Below are 23078 nucleotides of genomic sequence, written 5' to 3'. Positions count from 1 at the left end.
AGATTAATTCCCCAAAACCAGATAAAGGATCACTAAATGAATAATACTTTGTGCTACCAAATGCAGGATAAACCCAGATAAAATTTATATGGTTAGGTGGAAGAAGACTTCATTTCATATGTGAATCTGTGCCTCAAAGCTTGGTTTTCAGGGAGAGGATTTTAACACACAAAAGTTTCACTTAACAAGGTATAGGTATCTGCATAAACCTATCCATATATGTATTAATTACCACAGCATGTGAATTTCTATGAAAAAAGAACATCGGGTACACATTCATCAGCACAGCTAGCATAAACGCATATGATTGCTCATAAAACAATTCCAAACCGATTGAGTAGACAAATTCAAAATCGATGTATGCATGCATCAATTCAAAGGGCTTATTAGATTCTTTTCAACTCGTGCCAATCGTGGGGTCTGGAAGAGTGAAGTAGTAGTAGAAACAACTGAAGAGAATCATGTACCAGAGAAAAGAACTGGTGATTGGGGTATGATACTAAGAGCACTTCGAAGATCTGTCAGTCCGATAGTAGCAACATCACAACCATCGATCAATATTCTCCCTCTTTCAAGTTCCACAATACGAAATAAGGCATTAAGCATGCTCGATTTTCCAGCACCAGTTCTTCCAACAATGCCAACTTTCTGACCTGAGGAAATTGTAAATGACAAACCATGCAAGACTGGAGGAAGTCCAGGTCTGTAACGTAGGACAACATCTTCAAATTTGATGAACCCTGATGATGGCCAGCCTGGAGGAGGCCGGCTGCTAATGACATTTTGAGCCTCTGATGGCAAATCTATATATGTGCCAACACGCTCAACAGCATTAAAACTATTTTCAGCTCTGCTTGCTTGTCTCAGAGTATTGCTGAGTAAAGTAGTAATATTCAAGGAATAACTTAGGAGCAGACCCATAGCACCAGCAACCGCAACCTTGTCGTCTGCTCTCCCATTCTGTATAACGGCAAATGTTGCAGTCAACCAGATCATTATGCCCCCTAGTGCTTCAAGCCTTATGGTCAGCCAGCGGTTTGTACTTGTGTTGGCAAGAGTGAATCTGATATTGTTGTCCATAGACTTCCCATTAATGGCAGCTAACTGGTCATGTGCTTTATATGCACGGATGGTTGATAAACCATTGATAGCTTCTCCAAACTGTGCATACACAGGGGACCTGGTAATGGAATCTAGACGTTTCACTTCGCGGGATGTATTCTGTGAAACATATATAATAGTATTGTATCATCTGATCCTCATTATATAATATTGTAAAACCAACAGTTGATAAATTATCATGGATGATGCATATGATTGGGATGAATCTGGCTCTATACCATGATAAGAAATGGAACTTGGGCCTAACTCAAACCTAAGAGTTAGCTCATGAGGTGAGGATTGCCCAAGACCATATAAGGAGCCTAAATATGGGAAACTCAACAAAACATTACTCAAACAGGATGCCAGGTATTTAAAAACTTAAGACACTCATAGGAAGTGCTGCTTCTCTAAATGGTGGAACTTTCAGCCCTCTTTGGGTTCTGAAAGTTCCAGAAAGTAAAACCAAAATGGAGGTCAAGACAAGCAGAGAAAACTATATGCAGAGGGAGAGAGAAAAATAAAGGGCAACTAAACATATGGAGTTTAGCAAACCTGATAATACAAATAGGCTGTATAAAATAGGACTAGAAGTGGCATTATGGCCCACAGAGATATTGTGCTGACGACTCCAATGAGAACGAAGGTTGAGAGAAGCTGCCACAGTTGGCTGAGACATGTATTAGCAATATTTGCAACATTGCGGTCAATATCACCAAGATCCTTTGCAAATCTGTTGATTATGCGTCCAGATGGATTAGTGTGGAAGAATACCATTGGTGCTCGAAGTATAGAATGTAGCATGGAATCATGAAGCCTTTTAGCTGCATTTAGGCTTGAGATAATCAACAAGAAGGAATTGGCCAGTGTTACTATCACCTACACAAAGTGAATCCAGAATAAGCCTCTTTTAATTTACATTCATGGACTTGGAGTTAAACACTCCTCTGAAGAAACAGAATGAAATATTTACAAAGAATTTCTGTTATTTTCATTTTTAGTCTTCTTTTTAACAGATACAGCTAATCTACTGTAGCTAATGGAGGAGCTCCCTGATACACAAATATATTGTTGGGCTTCATGCTTATTGAAACAAGTTCTGTAGCAGGAAAATTTCTCGTTTAGATAGGGCTAGGTGGCCATCTTTAGATGTTAAGGAATAGAGGGAAAAGAAAGTAGATGCAGCACAGCAACTTGAATAATTAAGGATGATCACCAATGATTGCAATTAATAAAGGTGGAAGTGCACTCACACCTGACTGAATGACAGAAAAGCATAGACCAAAATATAGAATCCAGATCCATTGCTCTTTGAGGAGCTTGCTTTTGTCCAGACACTTAGCCAGGTGCTACTCAGAGCTCGAAGGATTTCAGTTAATGTGTAGCAAGCAAACAGTATCAGGACAACCCACAAGCCTCCCAAAGCATCTTTATACCTGAAAAGGAAAATTGAAGAAAAGCACATTTGAAACCATAAGCTAAGGGCTTCTATTAAACAAACATAGTTAAATAAGAATTTTTTCTTCAGCCTATGATGATGAATGAATCATTGAAGAGTTTATCCGTTACTCTTATACCATCTAAACAAGTGCAGTATAACTTTACACGGGTGACTTGATGAAAACTTCCTTAAATCTATTATAAACATAGTCATGTTCGACTCTTTGTTCTAAGTAGGATGGTATTGTTCGAATTTTAGGTTACATATGGTTGCTATTTGAAAAAAAAAAGGAATGTTGATATTTGTAAAAGAGAAAAGGAAAACGAACTAGTTTGCCAATGTTTGGCTCCAATGCCGTAAGAAAATATCTATGCATCCAACTCAAAATTTTAAGGCACTGTCTGGAGTAGCACAGTATTTGTATAACTCTTTCTATGAACTTTTATTTAATCAATGAGGAACTACTGTCCTTGGCAGAGCATGAGGCTCCAGTAAGGGTGCAATTTGATTGTTCTGTTAGACATGAATTGCCTAGCCATAAGGTGGTGTTTGCTTATGCGGAGCACTGACTAAACCAACAAGAAAGTAAACCACTAGAAATGAAAGGCAGTATTATTTTCCTAGATGTTAGAAGTGATTGCACTGCAAGAAAATAAAATTTTCTCCCCACCAGTATCTACATAACATAGTAGAAGCAAGAGAACAACGTAGGCGATGCATGAGAAAATTTTGTGCCTAGAATTCTTCTATAGATATGTGAACAAGTATTTTATAAGTGTAGTAAATTTTGCTTGTTAAGTTCTGCAAAAGTTAATAGGACTCTTAACTTGTGGAATGACCAGCATATTCATGTATGAATGACTTGGTTAAAAATAACAAGGGTAAATGTCTCGAAGCATATACTTTGAATATTACCTCATCAAGACATTCCAGTTGATAATACCAGTTTCCCGCTCTTCCTGCCTGATAAGAACAGATTTACCAGCTCTCCTTTTGGTTACAGAGGTTTCATTCTTATGGAGCTCATGCCCTATGTTTAAAGAAGATTGTGAACTCTCATAGTCAAAGTTTGGGTCGTCAGTTTCAACACCATAACTTTCCATTTTCCCAGAATTTTCCATTAGCTTTCGAAAAAGTGCGCTATTTTTGGAGAGATCCTCGAAACTCCCATCCTCTTTAACCATTCCTTCAGAGACCAAAATGATCCGATCCACCTGAGGTAGAAAATGCAGCTGATTTGTCACAAGCACCCTAGTCTTTCCTTGCAATTCTTCCTTTATACATTTCTTAAAAACCTGAAAGATCCCATTGTACAGCAAGTTAGATAATAAATTGCATCTAGCGAATGCTTTCAAACTGCAAAGAGAAGGATGGAATAATTGCAACCAGTGAATTCTACTAAGCAATCAAGTTACTGCAAATTAGTCCTGTATATAGGGGGGAAATGGATAGTCAATTTGGAAAAATCCATGGGTGGTGGAAGAAGAAACCCATGGATATTTCTTTGGCAGGGCAATACTGAATGAAGAACATTTCACTTGGTCAAGAGGAGCACATTAAAAATAACCAAGAAGGAAGTGGGCCTTGGGATTAGAAACTTAAGGCAGCACAATCACAGTTTACTGATGAAATGGCTATTGAGGTTTCCCTCAGAAGAATAGGCACTTTGGAAAGCAGTTAGTTATCAGTGAAAATTTTGGGTTGCAAGGGTGTTGGATTACTAAAGTTGTGACCATTCCCTATGGGGCTGGGAAAAGCATCAGAACTCTATGGTAAAAATGTTCAAGTAACATTGGGTTTAACGTGGGAGAGGCAAGAAGGATCACTTTTTGGGAAAATTGGATTGGACATGGACCATTGAAAGATCAGTTTCCAGATTTATTTAGACTTGCATTGCTACATGATTCCACTTTGGCTACTAACAGAAAACAAGATGGTTGGATTTTTAATTTCAGAAGACATTTGAATGATTGGGAATTGGAAAGACAAGCTGACATTTTTGGGTACATTGGAATCTTTTCATGGATTGGTACAGAATCCAGACAAGCTCATATGGAATGCCCAAAGCAAAGGAATCTTTACAGTAAACTCTTGTTATTCACAGTTGCGTTTATGGTAGAATGCAAGATAATTTTTGGCATGCAAACAGATATGGAAAACAAATGCTCTTTACCAGGTAGCTTCTTTCACTTGGTTGGTTGCTCGAAATGCTTGTTTAACACAGAAAATAATAAATATTCAAAGAAGAGGTTTTCAGCTGTGCTCTAAATGCTATCTTTATAGAGACAAGCTAGAGAGTGTTAATCACCTATTCTACACTTCACATTACTGTTCTTGTTTGGCAGACTATTCCGGCCTGCATATGGTGGACAGAGTGGAGGGAGAGAAACGCTAGATGCTTTGAAGACAAAGGAGAATAGAAGGGATGCACTTCTGGTAGTTTGTAGATACTTTTTACAGCACCTTCTTGGTGCTATATTTATAATACACTTACCTTCTCTCAATTAGAAAAAAGAAAAAAAAAAAGAAATCCTTGGGTGGTGGAAAAGAAAAATCGGAAATTGACAGGAAGGTTTCTCAGATAATGCAGTGACATTCGTTTTGAGTTGAGTAGAGGGTGTAGTCTGGTGAGTCACAAAGAAGTACTAGCTAGTAGATAGGATGATGCAGTTATACCAGCGTTGATGATGCATACACAGAATAGTACCTAGTAAGTATCGTATCTTGGTAATGTCAATCACACTATGCTAGGGCAGTACTAGTAATACTTCAGTAACATCCTTCAGTTGCATGCCCTGTCTAAGCAATTTATTCTCTTTCCAAAGCCTTCACTACAAGTGTATATCATGCTAACAAAAATGGTTTTTTTGTTACGTCAAACATTCTAAACTTTTTATGAACTTCACAAACTCAGATGGCTATCCACTATGTCATCATTTCCACCCATTTTCTCATTTTCCTCTTTTGCTTCCAAATCCTCATCCTATATCTGTTGATCAATATGGACCAATTAAGTGCTTAGTAATTGGACAAAGCCCAGAGAATGGCATGGCTAATATGCTCAAATGAGAAGAAAATCATTCAGCTAACAGAAGAGGATGATGACAATAACTATATTTATACGGAAACCGCGTATTGAGACCTTCTTTCCGTTTCCAAAATGGTGTTGCACAGTCATTAATACAAGAAAATTACCTGCTGGCCCACATGTGCATCAAGAGCACTTAGGGGATCATCAAAAATATAGACATCAGAATTTTTGTAGACAGCCCTAGCCATTGACACTCTTTGCTTTTGTCCTCCGCTAATATTCACCCCTCTTTCGCCGATTTCTGTAAGGTCTCGACCCTGAATATTTTAGATATGCGCACATGTCATTTTCATCTAGACTTACTACTAATTGATAATTACACACAACAAAAAGATATACTGACAATATATACTACCATCAATGTACTTAACTGGAAGTAACTCAAGATCATGGTCCAATGCACTGACAGCTATTGCCTTCGAATATCTTGTTGGTTCAAAGTTGGAACCAAATAATATATTCCCACGTACCTGAAAACCAGTAAGGTAAAGGTAACTGCATTCTTACATATACATACACAAACACGATTTATATCCAAAAAATATATAAAGATTGTTTGAATAGCATGTTCAGGTAAACAGCGTTATGTTACAGGCATAACAAGGAATTTGGATGAATTGAAGCTCACAGTGGCATTGAAGATCCAAGAAACTTGAGGAACATATGCAATAGTTCCTCTGGTAGTGACACTTGCATTGCCTAAGGGCGGAAGCTCCCCAAGAATTGCTGAAATCAGAGATGTCTTTCCTTCTCCAGTCCCACCCACAATTGCAACTAGCTCACCAACTGGTATATCCAAATTAATATTTGACAAAGTGGGACGCTCAGGCTGTAAAGTAGGAGGTTAAAATTGAATGTGTAAAAATGGTAAAATGAAAAATAAAGAACTCCAACTTCATGACAGTTATCAAGGGAACTGAATGAATGAAAAGGCTCCATTTGAGGAATTCAGATCAATGTGATAAAAGAAATAGACCTTAGACCTAACTTAGTCCCAAAAGCTAGCTCATGAGCTGAGGATTGACCAAGACCATATAAAGAGTCCAATTGCCAACCCACAAAGGATGTGGGACAACTAACACCCCCGCACGCCTGCTAACTGGAGCGTAGACAACATAATATGGGGGCCCAACATCGAATTAAACAAGAATTGGAACGGGCATGGCTCTAATACCACGTCGAATGGTGTGATCATCTCATCTAAAAGCTTAGGTTGTCAGAGAAAGCATACTTTTAATTACTTAACTATGTCTTCAACAAAATGTTTTCCTAGTAAGTAATCATATTCAAGCTTTCACAAGGGAATAATATTTATCATATTGTAAGGTATCAACATCCAAATCCAGCTTCATATAGTTCTCTGTACCTCACAAGAGAGCACAGATTTACTTCAATCTTTCCTCATTTTATGGATATATTTGACTTTCTTATCACTTAGATGCCTTATAGAATAGGCTAAACAAAAAGATTCGTTTGTAAATGCGGAAGGAAAGGATGAGTGACAATATGTGAAAGAGCACTCGAGATACTGATAGCTGAATTCTGTATTTGCTCACTTTTAGCTTTATTGGTAGGATTGGAACTTGCTTTCACAAAATCTGTTCCCTATAATAGTGGTAACAGATTCCCAGGTATTATGCATTTCTTACAGAAACTACTAGCTACTCACAACTTGTTAATGATTGCAATTTTCTTCTTGATGCTGTGGGACTGGACGAGATATTCAGGGAGGGCAATACTGTGGCTGACAAGCTGGCTGGATACGGAAGAAGTTGGATTCTTCTCACTTCGGTAGCAGACGATGCAGCGTTCTGGGACACACCTCCCCCTTTTATTTTACATGCTTTCAATAAGGATCAAGCTCTATGCGATCCATTCCCTTGTTTGTAATGACTAAACTCTTTATCTTTCAGTAATGAAGTATCTTCCATTTTCTAAGGAAATTTAAATATATACTCCCTCCGTTTCAATTTATGTGAACCTATTTCCTTTTTAGTCTGTGCCAAAAAGAATGACCTCTTTCCCTATTTGGAAACAATTTACCTTTATGCAATGATTTATAGCCACACAAAATATATGTGTTTCATTTTACACCACAAGTTCAAAAGTCTTCTCTCTTTTCTTAAACTCCGTGCCCAGTCAAATGGGTTCACATAAATTGAAACGGAAGGAGTATATATATTATTTATTTGTCAAGCAGCTGTACAATTATGCCTAATCGGATTTGGTCACTTTTCAATTTTACAGCTAACAAGCAGCACAAAATTCTTATTTTATCCACCGAGTGTTAGCTGGAAATCCAAAACTAGAAAATTCATGCAAGGAATACTTAATTGACTAACGACATCCTCAGTCATATTCAGTTGCAAGTCTAGAAAATTTCAATGAGGTGGAAGATGAAATAAAGGACTGGAACCTTTTGCATAGGCAAAGCTCTTCCCACAAGATGCCATTGATTCGTTCATGAGTTTCTGCCTAAATAAAAATGAACAGAGCTCATTTGGTTCATAAAGGAACTTAGGTGAAATTATAAAACCCCAGCAAACAAGATTACCAGTGCTAGAACAAATAGTTTAGGTGAAATTATAAACCCCTCTTCCAAACAAGACTACCAGTGAGGGAACAAACTGCAAACATATTTCTCTGTCGAAACAAATGACAAAATCTAATTTGGAAGACTAAGATTGTCCTAGAATCCAATCAAATGATGAAATAATCTGTTAAATAGCTAGTCATGTATAGTGTCCCACATCGGGAAGTAGATACCTATTATTATGTAATCACTGTATATAAATAGGGTTGTACAACACTTCAATTAAGCAATTAATAATATTTTTCTCCCGTGCTTTATCACATGGTATACGAGCAATCGTGAGAGATTTATCGCTGTGCATAAATTCCAACAACTCCGGGAAGAGAAATCAGTCAACCGGAAGTCTTTTCCGGTAAACACAGGTCTGCCGCAACTAAAAATCCACTTTTCGTCAGTGTTGTGTAAAAACCAACACCACCACGAAGTAGATCGGCCTCCGGCGACCAACCCATAAAAAAATCTCAGTCAGAAAACCCTCCACGCGCTCCCACGCGCCGCTCGAAAAAAAATTCCGGCGAAGTTCCGACGTCATGTGCCGGCGCGTGGGGCACTTTCCGGCCATTTTTTGGCGACGACTCTTCAGAATAGCTTGTTCCCCTTGTAATTCTGAGCCTACCCATCCAATTTAAATCAAATTCCGACCACTTTTATATTTTTCCGACGCGAACAATAATTTTCAGAAAAAATCAGCTTTTTCCGGTGCAACATTATAATGGCATTCGTATCTGAAGCGTTTAACTCACAATCCGTTGGATCCAATGCATCGATTCCAATCAAGATGGTTTCTTTACCAGATTATATTGAGTTCCTTCAGTACAAAGCATGTAAACAGACATCTTCAAGGATAGCTTCCGTTGTTCAAACAGTTAGTAGTGTGACTTGTGTCTCCCAATCTTCAACTTCAGAGTCTTGGGTCATTGATTTAGGTGCATCTGATCATATTTCTGGTAACAAATCTCTTTTCACTAGTTTTTCGTATTCTTAATCTCTTCCAACAGTCACAATGGCCAATGGGATTCAAACCATGGCAACTGCAATAGCTCAAGCAAGCCTACTTCCTTCCTTACCTTTAGTTTCAGTTCTTTATGTTCCCAAGAGTCTTTTTAATCTCATAGCCGTTAGTCGCTTAGCCAAATCACTTAAATGCACTATTTTATTTCTTGATGACCTTATTTTTATACAGGAATGCAGTACGGGGCGGATCATTGGTATTGGGCGTGAATCAGATGGACTTTATTACCTTATCCTTGCAAAATTACATGGACTCACATCTTGTCTTCCTTCAATAACTTGTCTTGTCACCGGTTCACCAGATTTATTACATAAGAGGTTGGGACATCCAGTTTGTCAAAACTTTAGAAAATGGTACCTAGTTTATCTCATTTGTCCACTCTCTAGAGTACGAGTCATGTCAGCTCGGTAAGCATACCCGCTCCCATTTCCCTCGGCGTCTTGATAATCGAGCAGAGTCACCTTTCACTTTAATCCATTCAGATGTATGGGTCCTAGTCGGGTCAGTTCTACATTGGGATTCCGCTACTTTGTCAATTTCATTGATGATTATTCCAGGTGCACTTGGATATTTTTGATGAAAAATCGGTCTAAGTTGTTTTCTATTTTCCAGACCTTCCACGCTGAAATTCAAAATCAATTTGGGGTTTCTATCCGCACATTTTGTAGTGATAATGCCCTAGAGTATTTGTCTTCCCCATTTCAGCAGTTTATGAACTCTCATGGGATTATTCATCAAACATCTTGTCCGTACACATCTTAACAAAATAGGGTAGCTGAAAGAAAGAATAGGCATCTTATTGAAACTGCTCATACCCTACTCATATTGCATTTTTGGAGGGATGCAGTTCTTACATCTTGCTATCTTATTAATCGTATGCCATCTTCAGCTATCCAGAATCAAGTTCCATTCTCTGTCATGTTTCTCCACTTACCTTTGTTCTCTCTTCCACCTCGTGTCTTTGGAAGCACGTGTTTTGTTCATAACCTTACTCTAGGAAAAGATAAGTTAGCTCGTGCTCTTAAGTGCGTATTTCAGGGTTACTCGAGAACGCAAAAGGGGTATCGATGCTATTATCCTGACCTCCAACGGTACCTTATGTCTGTTGATGTTACCTTCTTTGAAACCCATTCATACTTCATAGGTCCAGGTAATCACTTAGATATTTCTGAGGTGCTACCAGTTTCACCACTTATAGCTCTAGTTCCACCACCTAGTCCAGTTCAACCTTCTGCAGCTCCACCACTCTTGACTTATCATAGTCGTTCACATCCAACATCAGTCCCAGGTGATTCACGTCCTGCATCAGATTCTGCACCTACTGTGGACTTGTCTCCTCTTAGTCAACTAATTGCACTCTGCAAAGGTGTACGATGCACACTTAATCCTAATCCCCATTATGTCGGTTTGAGTTATCATCGTCTGTCATCACCTCATTATGCTTTTATATCATCTTTGTCCACTGTTTCTATCCCTAAGTGTACAGGTGAGGCACTATCTCATCCAAGATGGCGACAGGCTATGATTGAGGAGATGTCTGCTTTACATGCAAGTGGCACTTGGGAGCTCGTTCCTCTTCCTTCAGGTAAGTCTATTGTTGGTTGTTGTTGGGTTTATGCTGTCAAAGTTGGCCCGGATGGCCAGGTTGATCGGCTTAAGGCTCGTCTTGTTGCAAAAGGATACACTCAGATTTTTGGTCTTGATTATGGTGACACTTTCTCTCCCGTGGCTAAAGTAGCATTTGTCCGTCTTTTTTTGTCCACGGTTGTTGTATGTCATTGGCCTCTTTATCAGTTAGACATTAAGAATGCTTTTCTCCATGGTGATCTTGAGGAAGAAGTTTATATGGAGCAACCACCTGGTTTTATTGCTCAGGGGGAGTCTAGTGGTCTTGTATGCCGATTGCGCAGGTCACTGTATGGTTTGAAATAGTCTCCCCGAGCTTGGTTTGGTAAGTTCAGCACAGTTATTCGGGAGTTCGGCATGTTGTAGTAAAGCTGATCACCCTGTGTTTTATCGGCATTCTGCTCCTAAAATGTGTATTTATCTGGTGGTTTATGTTGATGATATTGTTATTATTGGCAATGATCAAGATGGTATTACTAATCTGAAGCAACAACTCTTTCAGCACTTCCAGTCTAAGGATCTCTAGGCAGATTGAAGTATTTTCTAGGTATTGAGGTCGCTCAGTCTAGCTCGGGTATTGTTATTTCACAGCGGAAGTATGCCTTAGACATTCTTGAGGAGACTGGAATGATTGGCTGTAGACTTGTTGACACTACTATAGATCCGAATGCTAAGCTTCTGCCTGGACAGGGGGAGCCTCTTAGAGATCCTACGAGATATAGGAGGTTGGTTGGCAAATTGAATTACCTCACAATGACTAGACCTGACATTTCTTTTCCGCTTAGTGTTGTAAGTCAGTTAATGGATTCTTCCTGTGATAGTCACTGGGATGCAGTTGATGGCATTCTTCGGTATATAAAGTCAACTCCAGACAAAGGGTTACTATTCAAGGATCGAGGCCACAAGCAGATTGTTGGGTACACTGATGCTTATTGGGCAGGATAACTTTCTGATAGACGTTCTACGTCTGGATATTGTGTTCTAGTAGGAGGTAATTTGGTCTCTTAGAAGAGCAAGAAACAGAATGTAGTTGCTTGGTCTAGCGCTGAAGCCGAATATCGGGCCATGGCTATGGCAACGTGTGAGCTAGTTTGGGTCAAGCAGTTGCTCAAGGAGTTGAAGTTCGGAGAAATCAGCAAGATGGAACTGGTGTGTGATAATCAAGCTGCTCTTCATATTGCGTTAAATCCGGTGTTCCATGAGAGGACTAAACACATTGAGATCGACTGTCACTTTGTTAGAGAAAAGATACTCTCACGAGATATTGTTACAAAGTTTGTGAAGTCGAACAGCTAAATATTTTCACTAAGTCTCTTACTGGTTCTCATTTAGTTACATCTATAACAAGCTAGGTATATATGATTTATATGCACCGGCTTGAGGGGGAGTGTTAAGTAGTTAGTCATGTATAGTGTTCCACATCGGGAAGTAGATACCTATTATTATGTAATCACTGAATATAAACAGGGTTGTACAACACTTTAATTAAGCAATTAATGATATTTTTCTCCCGTGCTTTCTCACGTAATCAAAACAACCGACGTCTGTTCCCTTGTCCATTAACTTGCTTAATCTTGTTTCACACATTTCTTCACATTATTCACACACAGTTCAGAATGTTTTAGTAAAAGAACTAGTGCTGTGTATTTTTTTTTTTAAATCTTACTGCATAAATTGTAAAAGGCAATAACTAATGAGAAAATGGATCATAGAAAAATCAAAAACGCCTTCTCTTCTCCCATCCGTGAAGGTTCAGGGACATCTTTCAATTTCACATACTTTTAGTGCTCCGGTATTCTAAACCAAACAACTGAATTAATAGATATCAAGCTTTTCAAATTATTCCACTAATTGGATTCTCATGCGTTTGCTACACTAGAGAGATTCTGCTCAGCATGGATCATGATACTTTAATGATTTTTAAAAGTTTTAAAATAATCATCGATATGCATACAATTGAAATGCATTTCAAAGAAAGCATTAGAGATATGCTATAGTTTCCAGGTCCTTCGGTGCATTAACACAATATTCTAGATCAGCGTAGTCTTGAGCTACAAGAGACACTCTGTTTAGAAAATATCAAATGATGATAATTAGCTGCTTATAACTATTGCAATCACAGTTAAGTAATAAGTAAAAGACTACTTGTCCGAAAGCTTAGTGAAGTGTTACAGAGAGATAAAGAAGAGGTAGACCTTAAAATCCCATGAAAAGTATCCGTCCCTGATTGAGATGGCAGGAAGACAAGGTTCAAGTGGTGGATTAGGTAAGAGGATTCTCTCTTCAGCTAAGAACAACTCCTCCAATCGTTGCAGCGATACGTTTGAATTTACAACCTGTATGTAAAACAGAAGAAATAATATCAAGTGTGTGAATACTTGGAGTGTAAGTTTAGTGATGAGACGCACAAAGCAGAAGTGGAAGTGAAAATTGATACACAAGTCATCCCAAGAGAGATAGTTTTGAATACCTTGGGTCTTAATACAAGGCACCAGGGAGATTGACGAGGATGTTACTCACCGAATTGGAGCAGAGTAGATGAAATGGGGTTTTGTGTGATAAAAATATGCCACCTAGACTTAAAGGCAAGTTCTACAGAGTGGTGGTTAGGCCGACTATGTTGTATAGGGCTGAGTGTTGGCCCGTCAAGAAGTCCCATGTCCTGAAGATGAAAGTAGCTGAAATGAAGACATTGAGATCGATGTGTGGACATACCCGCAGCACCGATTCATTCAATTGTTTGTTAAATAAAGAAAGGGAGAAAGAGGGCTCTCGAGAGTCTTGGTAGGATACTTTACCAAATTGTCATATGTTATCCCCTATGTTGCTCGACTCTCCGAAAATGTTGCCGGGTGCGTGTCAGATCCTCCAAAAATGGTGTATTTTTGGAGGATTCGACACGGGTGCGGCATCATTTTGGAGAGTCCGCGCAACATAGGTGATCCCATAAGTGTGTATTATGACGAGCGAGCCCACTATAATCCCTAGATGGTCGGCCACATTTTCGTGTGATCATTAGCAGTTTTTATCGAAACCTTTCAGATGGAGTTTTCACAGCGACAGGAAAACTCTTCCCAGAGTTAAAGAAGAACTTCTAGAGAATGCTTGAATCGGGGAAGGAATGTACAGAGTGGAGTCAAAATGAAAGAAGACAGACAATATAAAGCACCTAATCTTCAAATAGAACTATAATATGCAACTTGTTAGCATGCATTTGTTCTTCAAATGTCAGCAACTTGAAATGTTAATTTACACACAACATTTAGACTAGTATGACAACGCAGTCATAAGTTTGTGATCTAAGTTAGGTAACCTAGATCCACTAAATTGATGTATTTGAAAAGAATCATATTAGCATAAATTGTCTAATGGATGAGCCACCCAGCTTCAAGGCTTGAAGCCTTAACAATGAATGCAATAGGTAGAAAATGATAATACTTTGTCAGGCTTGAAATTGTGTCTATTCAATTATAATATTGTCTTCCACTTCTGCAGAAGTACATAACAAGTCGGTCAACAGACACTTGCACACATTCTTCAAGAACTTTTTCCTCATTGTTTATATGACATTGATATCAAAGAAGCAGTTTAGATGATATAGGAGTTCCATGTAGAAGTCTGCGCTACTGATGTCTATTTACCTATGTGGTGTATTTCTCAATAAAGATGAGTATTGTTGTTCGTTATCTTCTTTTCACGGTGGGTAATGTTAGCTAATTGCTGTAGACAAAACACAGAGGGAATAACTTGAAGTGATGTTTAGGCTGATTCACGAGAGAGATGGGAGAATATAGTGCATCCAGAATTAAACATACGTATGAAGAATACCGTATTAAGTGAAAGAACCCAATGTAGCTATTTTATAAGGAAGGTCAAAAACAGTAAGCTAAGAATAAGAACCTGAGTTATTATGTTCGGAAGCATGTTCAGCGGGAACCTCAGAATTGCAAAGAGGGAAAGTGATGTAAAAGCTCTGGCAGCTGTCAAGTTTCCACCAAGCAAAGTGAAAGCTCCAAATGAAATCACTGTTACGAGAACTGGGATGCTGTTCAGCATGAAATTGTTGAACTGTTGATAAAGGGAAGAAAAAAAACAATGAGCAAAAAATGATCCGATTCTTGCATCTTAAACAAAATATGCAATGTCATTTGAGTCATGGTTTCCTATCATTACGCAGAAAACATGTCACGCCATCATAATGAAAAACCTAATCCTACGAAGAGATAATCCTGGTTCATTGTTCCTCAACCACGTCCTATTTTTCACATGCTAACCCACTAGTTGATTCCAGTTTTGGTTTGTGCTGATTCTGTGGCCTGTGGATATAGCTCCAGAAGTGTCTAATTAAACTGACCTAGACAGGAAAATTTTATGTAAAAATCTTCAAAGTTAGAATTCTCTTAAAGCTTGATCAGGCTTTCTGGAAAAGCTTGGAAATGACTGGATCATATTATTCCAACAAAAACATGAGGTATGTAAGGGACCAAATACTGAGGTGTCACTATAATAGAAAAAGACTTTGTTGAGACCAAGATTAGTTTATTCTATGCACAAGCGATAGCATACCGCTGCCAAAAGCTGTGCTTTCCTGAACCAAGATAGCTCATCATTCCTCATTCCTTGGACTTTAGATTGGAAGCTCTTCTCCCATGCATAACATCTATATCGATCAGTACAAAATCAAATCCATTCTCAAATTTTCTGAAAAAGAAGGAATACAGATAAAGTGGAAAGAATCATACTTTACTACATCCATTGCAGCAAGTAATTCATTAGTTAGACCAACCCTTTTGTCAGTATGTTGCAATCCTTCTTTAGATAGTTTTCGCATATTGCTTACAATAATCGTCTGCGCCAAAAGGATAAACACATATGTTTTAGAGATTAGTTGAACAAGGAAATTGCATAGCGCTGTACTGCTTGATAGAAATTTGAAATGACTAAGATTAAGTAATAAAAATCAAGTTTCTGATCTATAATTTAGTAGTGCTGTGTGAACTTTTTTCATGAAGTAATCAAATTTATTGATTGAAAAGGGAAATACGTGCATATAAGATGTATAAAGAAGAATAGTATCTCATACAAAAAACATGATTTGCAATGAAAAACACCCTATAATTTACACTTATAGGGTGTTCCAAAAATGTAATTAGAAAAATGTAAAGCTCTACTTCTATGCTCTACTTCCCAGCCTCTACTTTCTCCAAGATAGCGTGTCTTTACCAGCAAAGTATTACCCAGTCAACTTTGAGCATATGCCACATCATACACCATAATTGTTGTATTTATTCTACTCTTAGAAGCTCATAATTTGGCTTCCACGTTGTAATATGATTTAACAGATTCTATATTTATGTGTCTGACATTTCATTAGACTTGGTGTCATTTTGGTTTGCGACTAGTGTTGTTTATTTTGTGGTTTGCTCGACATGGGGATGCTGAGTGCTAGTCACGCGGGTTGGATTTTGGGTCATGAAAGTTTTGGTATCTTTAGTTTGTGAATGAAGATGCTTGCAACATTATAAGAGTTGGGATGTTTGGTTGGTTGATAAAGGAATTTTTGGAATGCTCCCGATACAGAGGACACTCAGCCGGATTCTTGTCATGGAAATGTGTAGACTTTCTAGGTGAGCCAAGCTTCACTTAGCGCTGGTCAATGGTCATGGCCCAAAATTGGGTTGTGACACTGCTGCTTGGAGTGGAGTAGCATAAATCATAAAGGTGAGCAATTCACAAAAGTCTGCCATCCCGAAGACTGAAACGTTTGGAGTAGGAGAAGAAATTTAAGCTAATGCAAATTTACAAGTGTGAGAATAAACATGCCAAAGATTGGGGAGCCAGCGGGTACTAGATGATTTCCCTCTCATGGCTGAAAAATTGATGTAGTCCATCCGAAAAACGTGTCTCAATTACAACCAACTCCCTCGACCCTATCTCTTTCCCTATTGAAAAACCAATCCTCTCCGATATGAACCTGGTGAAATTGAATATTCCTGCCAGATACAGAGTACCAAAAGCCAAATGGTAAGACCTCGTGCACCTTAACTATAGCTTTGTTGATACCAGAATTTAAGCATCTAACTCAGAACCTTAAGGTAATGAGTGGAGTAACTGAGACATGTATAAACCCCCTTAGGTGCCCTTACCCAATGTAGGACTTTACATAACTCAAATACTGTTTATAACATTGGTTTTCTCACCGTTTAGAGTCTCTTTTATCTAGTTGTGTACATGGTGGCAAGCCATTGGTGACTATGCTTGTAATTTGGAACCTTCACTATCAAAAAAGAATAAATAGGCTACAACAAAATAAGCATAGAAATTAAGAGAATTGTGTAACAACCCGTAAATTCGACCTAGGTATGAATGAGCTAAAGGAGTAGTAAGGTTATATTTTGGACGTGTGAAGTCCCATCGGGATGATTATGGGTGGAATAGTTGTTTCAAAATTAAGATGGAAAGTGAGGTGCATAAGATTTGACAAAATCGACTAAGTTTGCAGAAGGTCTGTCTTCCATCAAGTTTTAGTGAAAATGTGTAAGGAATTGGGGAAAACGCAAAGCACGAAAGTTGTAGGCCTTTGAAATAGCTTTCCAACGATATATTATGGAGCCCGAACGGTTCTCTGTGCAAAAAGTTATGTGCGTTTTACGGAACAGTACGAGTATGCGCGCCCGGTAGCGCGCCCATTAGCGCGAACGCGCTAATTTTGAGGCAGTGTTACTGCCGTTTAGCGCGATCAGTAGCGCGAGCAAGCCTCCAGGTGCGTGAGCGCGCTAGTGGGGGGTCGTTTTAAAGCTATATTTTGTCCCCCACAACCCCAAAACATAAAAACTTGCTCTAGAAAGGGGAACTCTCAAAAACCTAACTCCTTAAGGGTCCTTCCACCATCCAAGGTAAGTTCTAATGGTGATTCTAAGTTAATTTCAATTTTCCAACATCTTATTAACATGGGTAAACCCTCCATATCATTAGATATTCGATTGGGACATCGTTGTTGAGAGAAGGAACTCTAGAACTCGAATTCAAGGAGATTGAACGTCAAAAAGGTAATATCTTCACCCTCTAATTGATTCTAGCATTGGTTTGATGATTATAAACCCTAGTGCATGAGATATGAGTTGATGGGTTTGATAGAAAAGCATGAACGATTATAGGGTTGGGGTGTTGAGTGTTGATTATTGGTTAAGAGTGTTGTTTACCATATGGGTGATGAAGAATAATGTTGATTATAACCATTTGAGACTTTAGAATTTATCTAGGATCAAGAGGCTTGTTGGGTGTAGAAACACCATTAATAAGGACCATGAAGCTTTATGTCACCAAGTGTTTGAGAAAATGTTTAAGTGACTAAAACATGAGAATTTATGCTAATATGGAATCCCTTTTGACTTGTATTGATATAGATTAAAGTTGAAAGGGTTGGCGAATGTTGTATTACGCTCAAGAGCAGGAAGTTAAGGTATGTGAGGCTAACTCTCTATGTTTGGGAATTTTAATGATTCTCCCTACACTACGTTTCTTTTACGACGTTACCAATTGCCTCGCAAATATAGTTAAGCCTAATTCCTTGAATAGTTGCTGAACTTGTATTCTCTAGCTTCATAACTCGTTCATGACTTTCATTCTGAACGTTGTGAGCTCAGTTCGTATTCAATATAGACTTGGGTTTGATGTCCCTGAGTCTCAGTATAGCTTACTCAACATATCATAAACAGTTAAAGTTTCAGTGTTCATAATAAGTTCAACAATATATGTCTCAGTCCAGTCCTACTCAGTATTATGTAACTCAGTGTGATTCAGCATTCAAGTATCATGTAACTCAGTATGATTCAGTATTTCAACATCATGTATTTCGGTATGATTCTCAGTTCCTGAATGTTGAACACCTGTCTTTGGGCCTGAGGCCGCAGTTTATGCTTTATGCATTTTGGACCTGAGGTCGTAGTTATGTATACGTATGCTTGGGCCCGAGGCCGCAGTTGTGCACATATATATATTGGGCCTGAGGCCGCAGTTTAATATTCAGATAAACAGGTTGTTCATCATTCAGAAGAGGGAGTATTCATATCCTTACTTCCTTTATTCAGTTCAGTTATCAGTTATCAGTTATCTTTTCAGTTATCAGATCAGTTATCAGTTATCTTCTCAGTTATCACTTCAATTTCAGTTTCAATAGGTAACATTTCAGTTATCAATTTATAAATTCTCGGTTACCAGCTTAGTTTCAGTTTCAGCAGTTATAATTCTTTCTTTCAGTTGCTTTACATACCAGTACAATTCAAATGTACTGACGTCCCTTTTGCCCGGGGCCTGCATCTCACAATGCAGGTAATGATTTACAGGTTGATGATTTCGAGTGCTAGGATTCTCGTACCAGCTATTTGGTGATCCCAATTCCTTCAGGGCATCATCATTATCTTACAGTCTTCAGTATTTACGGGCAGTCAGTGTTTTCAGTAATTCATTAGAGGCTTCATAAAGTAGAGCAACAGTTAGACAGAGTCTCAGGCTTTTCATGTTAAGCAATGTTAGCTACATAAATGTTTCAGATTTGTTTTAGTATTTCCGCACTTTGATTTATATCATCCAGACTTTCAGTATATCAGCATGTGTTAGTTTATCTTCTGCTTTCAGTATGTTATGATATCACATGTTGATTCAGCCAGCCAGTTGGTTCGCTCGGTCACATGTAGTTAAGCACCGAGTGCCGTGTTACGTCCAGGCCCAGGTTCGGGGCGTGACAAATTGTCCATCTAATGATATCCCTTTGATGTATTTCCAACAAGATCAGAAAAATATGATTCATTCAGCGGAATTTTGGTTTAGAGAGATGAAGCTGTCCTCTTCTTATCAGTACTACTTTCTTCTAGCACGATCTTTCATCAAATTTTGCCAATGTGCAAACAAAAGATGACTTTTGGTTTCAATATTAAATAATGCAAGAAGGGTAGTAGCAAGACTATAGCAGGAAAATAGTATTAATAAGCACCACTGTGAAAAGCCATTTTAAGTAAAGATTAGATAATGAAGCCACTTATTGCCAAAAATAATTCAGACTTGGAGGACGAATAGATCTTTATTTACCTGCATTGGGATCATAAATACTAGCATTAGAGCACCAAGAAGTGAAGCCAGACCTAGCTGCTGGTAAAGTAGAACCATGGCGATGACAATACGAAATGGAGCTGACCATAGAACATGAAGCTGTTGGCATACTTGCTGAACAAATTAAGAATCATATTAGCCGTTATCAACACAAAGTGATAACCACTATGAAAAAGCCACCGATTTTGCTAGTCATATATACTGAATTTGAAATAAGTAGTCATACAATCTTGTCTAAGATCCTACATAGATAGTGAAAAGCTACTAGTGTTACTGCTGATATACCATTTGAAGAATGCTTTTACTCAAAAGTTACAGATCTAGTGTACTGCATCTAAGACACTTGGGTTTCATTATTTGCTAATAAACCATTTGGAGGAGGCATCTCTTCCATATTATAATCCATCATTCCAGATGTTATATAAGGCGAATCTATCATTTAATGGATTCCTCTCAACACTGTCTAGTGAAACTTGATAGAAGATATTATAGCATCGATCACTGTAAGAGTAAGTTTAAACATTGGAGAGGTGTGAGCATCCAAATATTAAATCATTGACTGGTTGCTGAGACTAACGGATACTTTGACTTGTGTAAGGAACAATAGTAAAATAGCTGTTGAACAATATATGTGATAGAGAAAACGCAAATCATATATAATACTGAATTGCTATTTGCTAAATGAATTTCAATTCTTGAAACTTGTGAAACTTGCAGGGAATGCTTGTACTTTAGAAGTGTTGGACATTTGTGATGTTCCCAGATAGAAAGCATAAGAGAAAATGGGATATAGGGAGCACTTGTTCACTTTCAACATAGAAAATTTAGTCGAATATTAATTGTGAACTTATCTCTGCTGCCAATCATATTTTTGACTGTATGGTCTCACACTTAATTACTAGTAAATGAATCTTACTTTCATGCCTTATCTAAATGTTTCTATCATGTTGCACCACTATACACTTTAAAAGGCAGGGATCACTATACACTTTAAAAGGCAGGGATCAAGACATAAGATATTGTTGCTCCAAGCATACCTGAAGTGCATTAGCATCAGTTGTGATCATATTTGTAATTTTTCCAGAGGGAAACTGCTTACGGCCCTCAAGTGTTAATCTTACAGATTTGCGGAATATGGCAGCCACCTAAATGCAATAAAATACACGACTTCCGTTAAGTCAACTTGCAAGACTTACAAAACAATTTGATGCCATCCTCTACACAATTAAAGATAGACAGCTTAATATTTTATGGGTAGTTTCTTCAAAGTCAGAAACGGCTTCTAATTGTCATAGTGAATATTCATTCACCATATAAAATGAAAAAGAATAACAGGCGAATAAGGACATCAGCTGATAATGTGTTTGCAGAAAAGGTGAAAGGTGAATGACATATCTTTTGTCTCCACAAAAAGTATGATTTCGAACTAAGTATACTAAAGTTTCGTCTTTTGCTATATTTTTTACTCTACGTTCACTAAAGAGCAAAACTTTGTGTTGTATAGTGTTTAAAGCCATAACCGCAAAGTTGTGGAAACGTGCAAAAACTTTCTATATCTAGAAACAATTTAACTTTAAACTTCCCATTTCACCCTTAATGCGATGATGTATAGCCAACAAATAGCTATGCCTTGTTTTAGACGACAACTTTCAAAAGTCTTTCTTTCTTTCAAAACTCCGTGCTCATTCAAACATCATTACATAAAGGGATGGAGGGAGCATGTGATCATCAAAACTATTGTACAAAAAAGAAGGAAAAAAAAAAGAAATTGGTTTTATCATGATTTACCTTTGCAATAAAGAAAAGAACAAGGTAAAAGCAAACATTATAGGGAATTAATCATGTGAGGCAGTGTGCTTAAGTTGTATCGAATTAATTAAAAGCAGAAGCCACTGGAGGAGAAATCCAAAAATAACAATAGGACATGCACTGTAGTTTTGAGAAAGATCATACCAGAGTCGATCTCATCCTGAAACCAACACGCATGACATTCTGAAAGTACTGAGCTTCACATAGTACTCCAAATGACTGGACCAAGTAAAAAATACAATTCAGAAAGCGTGTATGTATGTGGGTGTGTGTTTGTGTGAGAGAGAGAGAAAGCATCGGAAAAAATATATATTATTGATGTCTTAATAAAAATACAACGAGCCCTGTTTATAACTATACATAATACATATTTTACTCCTATTCAATGTGGGACTCAGACTAATTACATAATTATCTAACGCTCCCCCTCAAGCCAGTGCATACAAATGATATGTACCGAGCTTGTTACATATGTAACTAATACGAGGACCAGTGAGGGACTTGGTGAAAATATCTGCAAGCTGATCAATCGACTTCACAAACTTTGTAGCAATATCTCTTGAGAGTATCTTTTTTCTGACGAAGTGACAGTCAATCTCAATGTGTTTAGTTCTCTCATGGAACACCGGATTCGATGCAATATGAAGGGCAGCTTGATTATCACACACAAGTTCCATCTGGCTGATCTCACCAAAATTCAACTCCTTGAGCAACTGTTTGATCCAAACTAGCTCATATGTTGCCATAGTCATTGCTTGATATTCTGCTTCTACGTTAGACCGAGCAACCACATTTTGTTTCTTGCTCTTCTAAGACACCAAATTACCTCCTACTAAAACACAATATCCAGACGTAGAACGGCTATCAGAAGGTGATCCTGCCCAATCAGCATCTAAGTATCCAACGATTTGCTCATAGCCTCGATGCTCAAACAACAATCCTTTGCCTAGAGCTGATGTCATATATCGAAGAATGCGGACAACTGCATCTTAATGATTTTCACATGGAGAATCCATAAACTTACTCATAACACTAACAAGAAAAGATATATCAAGTCTAGTCACTATGAGGTAATTTAATTTACCAACCAACCACCTATATCTTGCAGGATTGCTAAGTGGCTCCCCCAGGCCTGGCAAAAGTTTAAAATTCGGAATCATAGGAGTGTCAACAGGTCTACAACCCGTCATTCTTGTCTCCTCAAGAATGTCCAAGGCATACTTCCGTTGTAATCACAACATCTGAGTTAGACTGAGCGACCTCAATACCCAGAAAGTACTTTAATCTGCCCAGATCC

The 23078-nt window shown here is 38.1% G+C and overlaps 1 protein-coding gene across 6 annotated transcripts in view; it reads right to left on the bottom strand.

Annotated features, from left to right (window-relative positions):
• LOC109206554 (ABC transporter C family member 12-like) overlaps positions 1-23078 on the bottom strand; it is a 51556-nt gene that overhangs the window by 4328 nt on the left and 24150 nt on the right. For all 6 annotated transcript variants that reach the window (XM_019369388.1, XM_019369390.1, XM_019369387.1 and 3 more), the window contains exons 11-24: positions 21926-22000; positions 21010-21117; positions 19952-20086; positions 15607-15713; positions 15431-15524; positions 14765-14932; positions 13060-13200; positions 6262-6462; positions 6005-6103; positions 5738-5890; positions 3458-3837; positions 2357-2537; positions 1657-1980; positions 468-1221 (exon numbers count right to left, since the gene is read on the bottom strand). In XM_019369388.1, the coding sequence (XP_019224933.1) occupies positions 468-1221; positions 1657-1980; positions 2357-2537; positions 3458-3837; positions 5738-5890; positions 6005-6103; positions 6262-6462; positions 13060-13200; positions 14765-14932; positions 15431-15524; positions 15607-15713; positions 19952-20086; positions 21010-21117; positions 21926-22000 (2920 nt within the window). The remainder of the gene's footprint in view (positions 1-467; positions 1222-1656; positions 1981-2356; positions 2538-3457; positions 3838-5737; positions 5891-6004; positions 6104-6261; positions 6463-13059; positions 13201-14764; positions 14933-15430; positions 15525-15606; positions 15714-19951; positions 20087-21009; positions 21118-21925; positions 22001-23078) is intronic.

The sequence above is a fragment of the Nicotiana attenuata genome, unplaced genomic scaffold (genome assembly GCF_001879085.1).
Source record: "Nicotiana attenuata strain UT unplaced genomic scaffold, NIATTr2, whole genome shotgun sequence".
Taxonomy (NCBI): Eukaryota; Viridiplantae; Streptophyta; class Magnoliopsida; order Solanales; family Solanaceae; genus Nicotiana; species Nicotiana attenuata.
This window is presented reverse-complemented; position numbering and strand designations above follow the sequence as displayed.